Here is a 13,635-nt window from a genome sequence, read left to right on the forward strand (position 1 = left end):
AAAAGTAACATTTTCTTTCTCCTGCGTGAAGCATTCTGCATTTGATATTTTTCATATTTCTATAATTGATATTGCCTGACAAGTGTCAGGATAAGTGCCTTAAAAGAAGTTTATACAATGTTTAGGGAATCACATAAAATAATAACATGTTATTTTGGTGCAAACAGATGCTTAATTTTCTATACAATTGTCATGGCATTTCCGTTTTACTGTCCAAAATTTGCCAGATCACCTGTTCTTACTGACAAGACCTCTCCATTTCTTCCATAACATCATGTTCTCTTATATCAGTAATTGCTTCACTGATTGTGTATGTTATCATTTCCACATTCTGTTATCAGTGCAAGTAGAGATTAGACTGATAGACACATCTATGATTGTGTCTTTATAATATTAGAATGGTACTGATCCTTTAATGAGAACAGGAACTTCTCTGCTTAGTCTTTCCCAGATGTCTAATGTAAGGATCTGAATATCACATTGGTGAGATTTTGCAGTACTCCCAGTAAAGGTCTTCCTAACTGAGTTTTATTATCCCATAACACAGTAAGATGAAATGTGGAGACTAATTCCTATTTCAAATGCAATTTTCTGATTTGCAAAACTTTCAGACAATTTAGTTGGACTCCTCTTTTTATAGGAGAGGGTACTGAATCTAAAGAGATCAAGGGTGAATTGTCCAAGTTTATACAATATCTACACACAACTCCAAGACCTAGTACATGGACATACTATCTTCAAGTTCAACAATAATTCAATACTTGTCTATTACAAATCTGTTTAAGATAATGCGTTATTGGCTTAAAGTATTATTTGTAACTGTTGACAACTGATTTTTTAAGTATATAAATTGCTTTTCCTTCTTGCAACAGATTAAAACTGACCAATGGAAGAGAAGAATCAGACAGGAGTGTCTGAATTTCTTTTCTTGGGCCTCACAGATCATCTCCATCAACAGATTGTCCTCTTCGTCATGCTTCTCTTCATCTATCTTGTCACCCTAGGCAGTAACATAGGGATGATCATTCTCATATGGACTGATCCCAGATTCCACACGCCTATGTACTTTTTTCTCAGCCACTTGTCCTTTGTTGATCTCTGTTCCTCTTCTTCCATTGCCCCCAAGATGCTGTGTGATATCTTTGCAGAGAAAAAAGACATCTCTTTCATGGGTTGTGCTGCACAGATGTGGTTCTTTGGCCTTTTTGTGGCAACTGAATGTTTTCTCCTGGCTTCCATGGCATATGACCGGTATATGGCCATCTGTAAGCCCTTGCTGTATACACTCATTATGTCCCAGAGGGTCTGTGTGCAGCTGGTGGTAGGGCCTTATTCCATGGCTTTTATAAGCACAATGACTCATACAATTCTCACATTTCGCTTACCCTTCTGTGGTCCAAATGTCATCAATCACTTCTTCTGTGACATATCTCCACTGCTTTCCCTAGCATGTGCAGACACCTGGATCAATAAGTTAGTGTTGTTCATCATGGCAGGATCTATAGGAATGCTCAGTGGCCTGATCATCATGGTCTCCTATGTTTGCATCCTGGTGGCCATCTTGAAGATCCAGACTGCTGATGGGAGGCAGAAAGCTTTCTCTACCTGCTCTTCTCACCTGGCTGTTGTCTCTGTGCTGTATGGGACTCTTTTCTTTATCTATGTTCAGCCTGGCTCCAGTCCCTCCCTGGATATCAATAAAGTGATTTCTCTATTTTATACTGTGGTAATCCCCATGTTGAACCCCCTCATCTACAGTCTGAGGAACAAGGAGGTGAAAAATGCATTCAGGAAGAAGTTTGAAATGAAAAATTCCATAATGGTTTTGGCAAAATAAAACTGTTGTGTTGTGCCATAGATGTTGGTACAAACCGTGTAGGAAAAAGTTCTTTGAAGTGAAAGTCAGAAGTTGCATGTCTGTCCATGCTCTGCTAGTTCTTGGATGACTTGAAAAATAACATAGTTCTTAAATATTTTTCTACGCCATCTTGTTTTCTGTGACATGGCAAGAGTTTCAAAATAATATAGAGAGTTTCAAAATAACATATTATATTTCAAAATAATATAGGTTGGGAATATAAATGTGATATATACTTGAAGAAAACTGAGGTGAATATTTGTACAATCATGGATATTTGAATACTATTTAATCCAGACTAGAAAACCAAAAGCTGTAATTGAAAATTCAGGGTACCACAAACGATATTACAAAAGAATAATAAAACAAAAGAAAGTGCTTGTGTACATGTGCCAAACAGTGAGGTAGTAATTGTTGGTAATTAAAAATCTCTTTAAAATTCAAAGAAAAAGAAAATAGATAAATGGGCAAACAAATGAACAGATAATTCACAGAAACGGGGACCCATAGGCCAAAAGTGTATGGAAAAAGATTCACTATCATTTTTGGTCAAGTTAGTGAAAGGAAATTAAAATACCAATGCAGTGCCTTTCAATGTAGATGGAACATTTTTTTTTATTATTTATGATAGAGAGAGAGAGAGAGAGAGAGAGAGAGAGAGGCAGAGAGAGAAGCAGGCTCCATGCAGGGAGCCCGACGTGGGATTCGATCCCGGGTATCCAGGATCTCACCCTGGGCCTCCAGGATCTCACCCTGGGCCAAAGGTAGGCGCTAAACCGCTGCGCCACCCAGGGATCCCTAGACGGAATATTTTTAATTTACAATGATGGTGAAGCTCCTATTTGGCCATGTACACCCTTATTTTCTGCTAATAGTGTACCTGGACCTGCTGCAGAGCCTCTCCTGTTCTGCGTTCCACTTACTGACTCCAGCCTTCTGTGCCATGTGGTCTCTGGGCTGGAGAAATTTTCTTAGCTGTGTGGAATATGTTGCCTCCAAAACCCAAAGAGGCCTAGTAGGACCCTCTGATTCTTTTCTTCATGAATTTCACTTTGGATAGTGTATTGTAGCATGTTTCTAATCACTGGATCTGTAAAAACTCACCCAATATTGAGTTCCTGAATCTTAATAGGTGTTTGTGCTTGTGTTGTGCTTCCCACCCTCTGGAGCACAGGTGTTTTACCAAGGCCCCCAATGTTCCAGCAACTGCTTGTGAGATCTGCTCTATCAGTATGATGCTACCAAAGTTGTAGAAATTGCAGTTATGATCCACTAAGTGTAGTGGGTGGGAGGGCATATATCTTAGGAGGCCACATACCTGCAGACTATATTGAGGAGGGCAGGAGTGTTAGCACAGCCTTGAGGGAAAATTTTAAGTTAATTTTGTTCATCTCACATGAACATAAACTGTTTTTCACCCTCCATTCTTATCAGAATAGAAAAGAATACATTTTCCAAATCATTGATTGCATACCATGTATGGGAGACCTTGTATATATTTCCATGTGAAGTATAGAGTTGCTACTACTTGGTTGAATTTTAAACAGTCTACAGACACTCTCTAAGAACCATTCGATTTTTGGATGGGCCAGACTCCTGAATTAAATCAAGATAATACAACTACTTCTGTTGCATCCTCTATGTCTTTGATGGTGGCATTAATTTCTATATTCAAGTGTTCTGGAATCCTATCAATCCTCCTTGATTCTAGGAAGCCTAGATGCATAACAATATCTCATACCACCAGTTTTAAAAACTTTTAAAAAAGATTTTATTTATTTATTTATTTATTTATTTATTTATTTATTTAAAGAGACGGGGAGAGAGAGAGAGAGAGAGAGTGCACGAGTTGGGAGGGGTAGGGGTGGGGAAGGGATAGAATCTCAAGAAGACTGTACTGAGGATGGAGTTCCATGGGTGGGGGTGCTCAATCTCACAATCCTGAGATCATGACCTGAGCTGAAATCAAGAGTAAGGTGCTTAACGGATTGGGCCACCCAGGTGTCCCCCCAGGAATCTCCCTTACTAGTGCTTTTTCTTTATTGTTTCAATGGAAGAAGTATCCCTTCAGGGAACACAGTCACCTGATATCTTCTTTGATGGATACCTGATAGCATCATCATCATCATCATATATATTCACTTATAAATCCTTTCAAGCATCTTCACATCTCTGAGCCTTTGGGCCCCTTCTTTGACACTCTCACATGGAAATAATGGAATCTCTACCTCACTTACTGTAGGCTGTCAGTTTTTCTAAGGTTCAAGGTGCCATCCCAACAGTGCATTAGGATCTGCTTCTGGTGTCTTGCCTACAAGGTAATTTTGAGTCACTGGAGTTCTACATCAGAAAATTCTTCCTCATTCAACTTTATATTCCTCCTATCCTAAGCACATCACATTCAAGATGTATACTGCATTATTTTCCAGTTCTGGTTGGTACTTATTAGCCAAATCCTAGAACTCTTTTGGTAAATAATAGGCCAATTCTCCTTAGTCATTAGACCATACCATTCTAAACCTTGCCCCTGGTTTATGTTTAAAATCTGAGAAGAGAGGTGGGGCAAGATTTTGAAAAAAGCACTATCTTGAGCCTCTCTCACAGAGCCCTCTTTATGTTCTCTGGCAAAGGAAGGCTGGTCTCTTCCAGCAAGGGGGAGAAGGTCACTTCTGTAGGGTCACAAGCTTTGTGGGAGCTGGAATATCTCAAATACATCCACACAGATATCTTAATCACAATTCTTAGTGTCCAACTCCTTCCTTATCAGAGTCCTGACTTCTGTACAGGAAACTTGCAGAGGATATGAATTCAGCTTCTTTCTTATTCTATTTCCCTCTGTCAAGTTGTTGGGTAGAGTTTATACACAGTCTGGTCTCTGACTGTAGGAGATGAGGATCTTTTTACATGCTGCCTATCTGACTTTGACATCATATCATAAATTGGAAATTATCTGGCCTGAGTCTGTTATTTATTTTCATCCTTTAGGATGTTAGTGGCATTTAAACAACAATCAACTTCATAGTGCAATAATTACCATTGCTCCCTCTATCTCTCACAACCTAGATAATTACAGAAGCCAATGTATATTTTTCACCTGTACCCCATCTCAATTCACTGATGTGAATCTTAGTAATTGCAATGCCATCTCTCCAGTCAGCAATCTGAAAGTCCACCAAGAAGTCCATCCTAGAATCTGCTCAATTCATTGATCAAGCAAGTTACCAAGGTAGGCCTCGTTCAAAGACAGGGAAAAAAAAACCCTCAATCTTTCAGTGGAGGAATAGCACACATTTGTAAGAAAGGAAGTAATTAAATATGCTTATGGGTAACCTAACAAAAGTTGTTAGAATCACAAAATCTAAACAAAATTTAGTACCTTTATTATAAACAAAAAACCTTATTGTTTAATACGGTGCAGGTGTCTGAATTAACTCAATCTACTTATATGTGGGTTCAATGAATTTATAATACAGAGACATATAGAAAATAATTCCCAGTAAAAATTTGGACAATTATATTGCAAAAACATATCCTTTAGAAACTGCTTGCCCTAGGAATTATAACTACTTTTTGGAAGTCAAGAGATGACTTCATTAAGAACAGACTCTGCCTCTCTAAAACTTGAACCTAGTATACAGTTCTACAAAAACTTTGGCTAAGAGACTAAAGGTCAATTCACTTAAGAAAGTATAGCATTCGAACGAATGGATATGTTTTTGTAATATAATTGTGAGTGAGATCAAGCCTAATATTGGGCTCCATGCTTAGTGGGGGGGCTGCTGGAGATTCTTTCTCCCTTTCCCCTGCTTGTGTGCTTTCTCTTTCTCTCTCTCAAATAAATAGATCTTAAAAAAAATAATGTATGGTGACAGATTGTGACTACATTTATTATGGTGAGCATTGAGTTGTATATAGATTGTTGAAATAATGTGTTGTATGCCTGAAATTAATATAACATTATATGTCAATCATACTTTAATAATAAATGAAATAAAAGATAATTTAAAAATTGAAACAATAAACTAAAAAAAAAGAAATCTGGATCTCAAACCTTGTGGGTTAGGAATAAAATTCAGAGGCCACTTCCTTTAGAGATGAAAATATTCATGACCACTGATTTCTTATATGCCAAGCCTGATTTCCTGGGCAGAGAACAGGACTCTGCCCAAGTGCTTTGCCGCAGTTCCTCTGAACAACTGAAGGCAACGTTGGCTTTTTAGTGGTTAGAAGTTTCACACAGTTTCCGTGAGCACTTGAAAAATAAATCTGCTCTCTAAATATAAGCATTTTTCAAAGATGTAGAAATCTTTAACACTACAAAGCTTGGTGTTGACAAAGGAAAGAGGCAAAGCTAAAATAAAACAAAAGCATTTATTTGGGGTCTCAGAATTAAAAATTTGGGAAGCACAGCTTTGGGTAGCCACCCAAATTGTGTCCCCTCGGGGAACAAAAGTCTAGGGATTTTAAAGACAAAAGGGAATGTTTGCATATGTTTGTTTATACTGAATTTTGATTGGTGTTGGTGGCAGAAAACTAATCTTAACTGAATATAATTGGTTGCTAAGGCTATCACTAAGCAAAGTATGCTACTGTAGCAAGTTGCAGGTATTTGGGCTGAGTCCTTGGAATATTGTGGTTTGACCCAGTTCAAAAGTTGATGGTTTCTCTGATGAGGGTGCACAGAAGGCATACCTTAATGGCATCCTGGCTCCATTAAAAACTCCTGGACATAAATAAGCGACCTCATTTCATTTCATATTTCACAGTGTCAAGGGGTAAGACTGCAAATTTTTAGACCTTCCCATTTATCCTGAGGGGAAAAAATGCTTTTATTATTTCTGTCCTAACGTCAGAGGCTGATATGGCAGGAAAAGACCTGATTTGACAGAAATCTCTCACAAGTAAACTATAACATTCTCTCAAAAACATCTGCAAGCAATTTGGAGCTGTGTATCAGTAAGGAAACAATGGCCTGAAATCTGCAACACTATGTGATATCACGAACGAAAACAATAATTTATAATCTTCAAAATAATTTGCTGTTTGCATTTCAATATTTTATTTATTGGCTGCATCAATATTAAAAACCATTTGGGATGCCTGGGTGGCTCAGCGGTTGAGTGCTTGCCTTAGGCCCAGGGTAGGATCCTGGAGACCCAGGATCGAGTCCCACATTGGGCTCCCTGCATGGAACCTGCTTCTCCCTCTGCCTATGTCTCTGCCTCTCTCTCTCTCTCTCTTTGTGTCTCTCATGAATAAATAAATAAAAATCTTTAAAAAAAGTATTAAAAACCATTTATGGAAGATCTGCTATGAAGTCCACTTGATGATCGGCCTATATATTTTACATTTATAGCTCTGTACGGTAGGTACTACACTAAAATAAAAAACTACGATGCCTGGGTGGCTCATTTGGCTAAGCATCCGACTCTTGATTTCAGTTCAGGCCATGATCTCAGGGCCCTGGAATTGAGCCTCACCTCACATCTGCTAGGCTCCGTGCTCAGAGAGAAGTCTGTTTGAGATTCTCTTTCTCCCTCTACTTTTGCCCCTCCCCACTCCTCTCTCTTTCTCTAAAAGAAAGAAATAAATCTTATAAAAAAAGGAAACAATAATCCAAAGTCATTAACTCAAGCATGCATTAAGAATGCTAAAATATGGAAGAAGCTTAAGAGGGGTGTTCTGCAGGGAGCAAGTAGCTGAAAGATTTTACAAGGTTGATTGAGGAGGGTCATTCAAAGTTTAATTTTGTTCTAAGAATTATTCACCGTTCACATTCTTGGAAAGTAGGGGGAAATGGGTTATCTTAATCATGGGACAGGATGTAGGAACAGGAAGATGGAATCTCAGAGTAACAGCTACTGGCTGCTTAAGTGCATTTAGGGATAAGGAGTGGAGTGTGGGAACATTTGGAAGTTAAGAATTTTGGAGAATAGCTAAGATTTAGTGTTTTGATTTTTGGGATGGTTGCAATATCTCTTGAGTTAGTAGTTAGCAGCTACACAGAGGCACTTAAACTCTAAGCAGTATAAAATATGGGACCACAGTGGTAAGGAACACTTGAAGTAGTATCATTATTAGATTCTGAAATGTCTTCTTTGCACCCCCTTATCTTTCTTAGTTTTATCCAGGAAAGCAAGTCCAATAGATTGAAGGCAATTGTTTAAAATACAAATATTCACATGATCTTTCTACATTGGTTCTTACCTTTACTTTTAGGTTTTTGTCAGAGCTCTAAGCTTGGCTGATGGAACATGTGCTAGAAATATTCTCAATAATTTATGGGGTACCCAGGTCTCAGTCAGTTTATCATTGGACGCTTGATTTCGGCTCAGGTCATGATCTCAGGGTAGTGGGATAAAGCCGCACATTGGGCTCCTTGTTTAGAAGGGAGTCTGCTTAAGATTCTTTCTCCTCCCTTCCTGCCACTCCCACTGCTTCTCAAAAGAAAAAAAATCTTCAGAAAAAGAAATATTCTCAATTATTTTAAGTGAAATTGGCCTGCCAATACCGGTCTAAGATTTTAGTCAATTTTCCTCTATTATTTTGTTAACCAGCAATAAAACAGAAAAGTATGGAATCTCTTATTGAGGGATAACTCATAATTAATAAAGATTTAGCTGGTGATTACCCTGGAAGTAACCACATATAATAAGCAGGGAGGACACTGACTAATCTCCAGGGCCTTTGAGGTAATAATAAAACATACACACACAGTTGCCGCTAATTGTCTCCTTTTGAGAGATGATTACTATTTAGAAACAAAGGCTTCAAACAGTTATTTTTGTAATAGTTTGTGTACTTGATCTTGAGCTTCTTTTAACCTAAGATGTATACCATTATTGAAATATATTTATATTAATGTATTTTACTCTCACATAATAAAACTTTGAGGACTGTATTTTTCTGATAGCCTTTTAGTTTTTTTTCTTGTAAGTCTAGTAAAGATGGAATTCTTGAGTAATCAAAGACTTGATTAAAACAACATGAAGCAACAGAAATTATTTCAATAAAACAGAGAATTTTTGTTTTCTAGGCAGATTACTTAGAAGAGAAAGAAAAACTTTTTCACAATCTTATCAAGAATAGACCAATAGTTCAAGAAAACTTCATGCTTTTAGCAGATGAAGGAAAATTAAGTTTTAGTGTTGTGTAAGTACGCCTCATCCGCCAGTCCTAAAACTAGCAGAGATGTGGATACCTGCACTTTCTTCTCTAACCTGAGCTCTTCTTACTCTCTAAGACAAGCTTCAGTCTCTAGTTGGGCATCGGTGACCAGGCAAGCTGCCCACAGTAGAGACCAGCCCACTGTGCAGCCACTTTTCCTCTGCTTTGCTGCAATTCCTCAAACAAATGCATTAAAGCAGCTACCATTTGGGGGCATCTCTGTACTCAAGTGGCAGTTCACAAGCATCTGATATATGGACCACCCTTCCTCACATAGTGGTCGTAGGCCAACTCAGGATTTCCCTCCTGATGCCCCTCTCCCAAGACTCCATTCTTTGGTTCCCTAGCTGGCTCACCAATTGTTGGTTTGAGTACTTGAATGCCAGGGAATTTTTTTGGTAAAATCCAGAACTGGTCCTTATACACTGAGGGCAGGGAGAGACTTAAGAAAGAGTCAGGCTACTTCAGATGGCAGGTGGAAAGTTTTATAAGCTAGGGAACTACCATATGAAGCTTGTCTTAGGCAGCAGCAAGATGAGTAGATCTCCACACCTGCTTTGCCAGAATCTCTTTTTTTTTAAGACTTTCTTTCTTTCTTTATGAGAAACAGAGAGAGAGGCAGAGACACAGGCAGAGGGAGAAGCAGGCTCCATGCAGGGAGCCTGACATGGGACTCGATCCTGGGTCTCCAGGATCACGCTCTGGGCTGAAGGCGGCACTAAACCACTGAGCCACCCAGGCAGCCCTTAAATGTTTATATAGAGGCCCTTAATGGGTTCAGTCACATACATGCACCATCAAGATGGTCTCAGCAACACGTTACCCCCTTGAGGGTGCATCCTTGAAAAGGGCTCCCACTGTGGGAAGGGCGGGCAGTGTGTACTTTCCAAGGACAGGGGCTAGGGGACTCCAAGTCCCCTAGGTCCAGCTGAAGGGTCAAGGGATGGTTACTTATACTTGAGGACCACTTCTAGTCAGCCAGCTAACTGGTTACCTCATTAGGCAATTTTACCTTTTTTAAAAAAATTCTTACATTCCCCAGAGGGAAAATTTCTCATAGATGTCCAAGAGAAGCACTTTCCTATAATAGAATTTGCTTTGTCATATTTTTTCATATCATATTATTTCCTTCTCTTGAAGTTTAATGAAGTGTCATTTTATTTATTTATTTTTGTTATTTTTGTCCATTTCTTTACTAGTTTTAGTTGATTTCAAGTAGAAGAAAAGGGTAAAATGACTTTGTTTTGCCTTCGTTAGTTGAAGTGTACGATATGATTTAAATTGCTACATTTAAACTATTGATTGTGTAATACTTTTGTTTTATTTTATTTTTAAAACTTTTAAAAAAGATTTTTTTATTTATTCATGAGACACACACACACACACACACAAAGAGGCAGAGACACAGGCAGAGGGAGAAGCAGGCTTCATGCAGGGAGCCCGATGCAGGACTTGATCTTGGGACTCCAGGATTATGCCCTGGACCAAAGGCAGGCGCTAAACCACTGCCACTCAGGGATCCCCAATATTTTTTTTTTAAATTTTCCATGCCACTCAAAAAATACCTATAGAATATGTCTTCTTTGCAACTTTCCAAGATAGGTACTTCATAGGATGCCGACAGTTGTAAAGCTATGTCCTTGAACTTGCAAAATCAGATGATAGTCAAGAAAATGCTATGGTGGTTGCTGGAGTGGGAGATCACATCCCTTTTAGGGGATTGTGGGAAGTTTTCCAGGGGAAGTGGTGACTGAGATCATCCAACCAAATTGTGCTGGTTTCCCAATGCTGTCCTAACAAGCTACCCCAAGCTTAGTGGCTAAAACAACACAAGTTTATTATTTTAAAGTTCTGCAGGCTAAAAAGTCCTACATGGGTCTCACTGGGCTATAATTAAGGTGTTGGCAGGATTACATTGCTTCCGGGAGCCTCCAGAGGAGACCCGTTCCCTTGCTTTTTCCAGCTTTTCAAAACTGTCCACATTCCTCGGTGATGGCCCCCATCCTTTATCTTTAAAGCCAGAGAGAGAGAGAGAGAGAGAGAGAGAGCAGGCTCACAAGCAGGGGGAGGGGCAGAGGGAGAGGGAGAAGCAGACTCCCCGCTGACTAGGAAGCCCAATGTGGGGCTTGATCCCAGGACCCTGGAATCATGACCTGAGCCGAAGGCAGATGCTTAACTGACTGAACCATCCAGGTGTCCCAAGTTCTTTAGGTTAACAACATCAGCAAAGTCCCTTATCTGCCACAGAAGGTACCATATTTGCAGGTCCCTGGGATTAGGAGGTGGACATCTTTGGAGAGCATTATTCTGCTCATCACACTATCCCCTCAGATGTGATATTTTTTTGTCTCCTCTATAAAACTTTATTCCAACCAAGCTGGATGTTCCTACCTCCTTGTCTCTGTTCATCTCCTTACTTCTACCTGTGATGCTCTTCCTCTTAATTTCAGGTCTCCGTCTCAAACTTGTCTATCTTTCCACACTAATCTGCCTATGAAATTTTTCCTAACCACTTCAGCTCACAACTATCCTCCATTCTACTAAAATTCTGTGGTTTGTTATGCCTTGGACCAAGCCAGTGATATGTTGAACTGTGGGTATTCTTTTTATTTACCCCATCTACAGAATCTACAGAAGAGAATTTGGAGGAAAAGAGAGTAAAGAACAAACCAAACAATAAGCCCCCTTTGCCAACAGGGACACACTGTGGATCCAGGTAGCACACTACTCCATCCTAGCATGTGTTTACTGTTAACATCACTGCAGATGGAAAATATGGTTTGTTTTGACAAGGAGGATCTCAAAGAGGAATAAAAAAACCATTTTTTTTTAGGAATCCACTGTTGGAGAGAAAAATGATATTTTGTAAATATACTTGGCATGAATGCCAATGATGTCACTTTAATTTTGCCCCTCAGCTGTAAACTTTTGAGGGTTTAAGTTCTTCAGAGGCCTGGCTTAAAGTATTGAAAACCATCAGGAACATGAACCTTTTATTTTGTGCTGGATGTGAATCAGGCTGGAGGACAAGGAGTGCTTCTTTCAGGCTCATCTGCATGGAGATTTATCTTTTTTACTAAGTGCTTAGGATGTCATATCTGCTGCAGAAAGTTACTACCAAGAAGGATTTAAATTTTCCACGAAGTCCAGAAAACTTCATCTTGAAGCACTTAATAGGGAAACAAGGGATTCTCTTAAAGAAGTGAGTATCCCACATAGTGATTAAAAAAAGAAACTTTGAAATGCAGTGGAAAGATGTTAAAATGAACTTGACTTCTGGGAACAAAAACTCACCAGCCCAAGTATTCCAAAGAGAGTGGTCTTTGGTTTAGTCCAGCTCTTCAGGACATGAAATAACTGATTTTTTGATCCTTTAAACCTGATCTTGTTATTTTGATACTCCAATGTCCTGAAAGAATTCCAGGGTCATAGAATGCTAGAAATGGAAAAGTCACAGAGATCATCCCCCTTATTTATAGGAGAGTCAGGGTCTCTTATTCGTGTTTGTGTGCATTTGGGGGGTGGTGGTAGCGCATTCCCCTCAGCAAACACACTCACCTCATATGTCCACAAATATTCACAACTACTGACAGTTCCAAAGTAGATTTTGAACTCTTTCAAATATGAAACTAAAGCAGTGTTTTCCCCAACCACTTCAGTTCACAGTGAAGATAGAAGCTTTTTCTGAAATCCTGTGGCACAGGTAGTTTTGGACTAGCCAAATACGACTTTGAAATGTAGGTTTCTTTTTATGCCTAGGTCTTCTTTCTCCCAATAGGTGTAAATTACTAAAAATAATTGCTATTAGTGGCTGACATTAACAAGCAATTGATCTGTGGAAAATGCAAGCCACAGATATTTTCTCAAATAATAATAAACTCAAGAGGCGTCAACAGTGTGTTAACTATTATTTTGTCACCATGGCTTTTCAAGGACCGTATCTTAATCATTCTATCTTCAAAGTGTGAAATGTTTTTGTTTATACAAGGAATTATTTGAGTTGATAGTAAGCATATGAACCTAGAATCTTTCTTATGGATACTCCCACACCTTGTGCTTCTTACTATAATTTTAAACAGCTTGTTGTATTCTTCCTCAGTTGATGAGTCAGAAAAATATTTGCCTGAAAATTTTGTCTAAATAAAAATGTCAAGCATTTTACACATTTTTGCTAACAAAATATAAATAGGCTGTCAGAATTTATGCCTTAAATAGATTTATAAACATTACAAGGAATTAGGGGAAATAATTTTATTTCGATGAACAAAATATATTCATATATTCATAGAAATTACTGGTAGAAATTACCACTCAAGATGAAGTCAGTTGAGCTTCCAGTGGATACTTATTTTTCTATGAGATTTCCATGGAAACTTGTTGTGCAATATTTGATAGATTAATTAATCTCAAAGAAAGAGCATCTCAATGCCTCCCAAATCGTTATATTCATTTGAATTATATGGTTAGTGGCATAGCCTTCATTTCATTTAACGCCCAACTTGAATCCTCTGTTCTTGTGCCACTTCTGTCTTCATGCTGGTCGAAGAGTAAATATATCCAATCTCTCATTTGCAGGGTAGTCCTTTATAAACATAAATACGATTATTATG

The 13,635-nt window shown here is 38.6% G+C and overlaps 1 protein-coding gene across 1 annotated transcript; it reads left to right on the plus strand.

The window, feature by feature from the left end:
* Positions 1-886: 886 nt before the first annotated feature.
* LOC121471589 (olfactory receptor 5G3-like) lies at positions 887-1,837 on the plus strand. Its single transcript, XM_041722381.1, has one exon. The coding sequence runs from the start codon at positions 887-889 to the stop codon at positions 1,835-1,837; it is 951 nt and encodes a 316-aa protein (XP_041578315.1).
* The last annotated feature ends 11,798 nt before the right edge of the window (positions 1,838-13,635 follow it).

The sequence above is a fragment of the Vulpes lagopus genome, chromosome 11 (assembly GCF_018345385.1).
Source record: "Vulpes lagopus strain Blue_001 chromosome 11, ASM1834538v1, whole genome shotgun sequence".
Lineage (NCBI taxonomy): Eukaryota > Metazoa > Chordata > Mammalia > Carnivora > Canidae > Vulpes > Vulpes lagopus.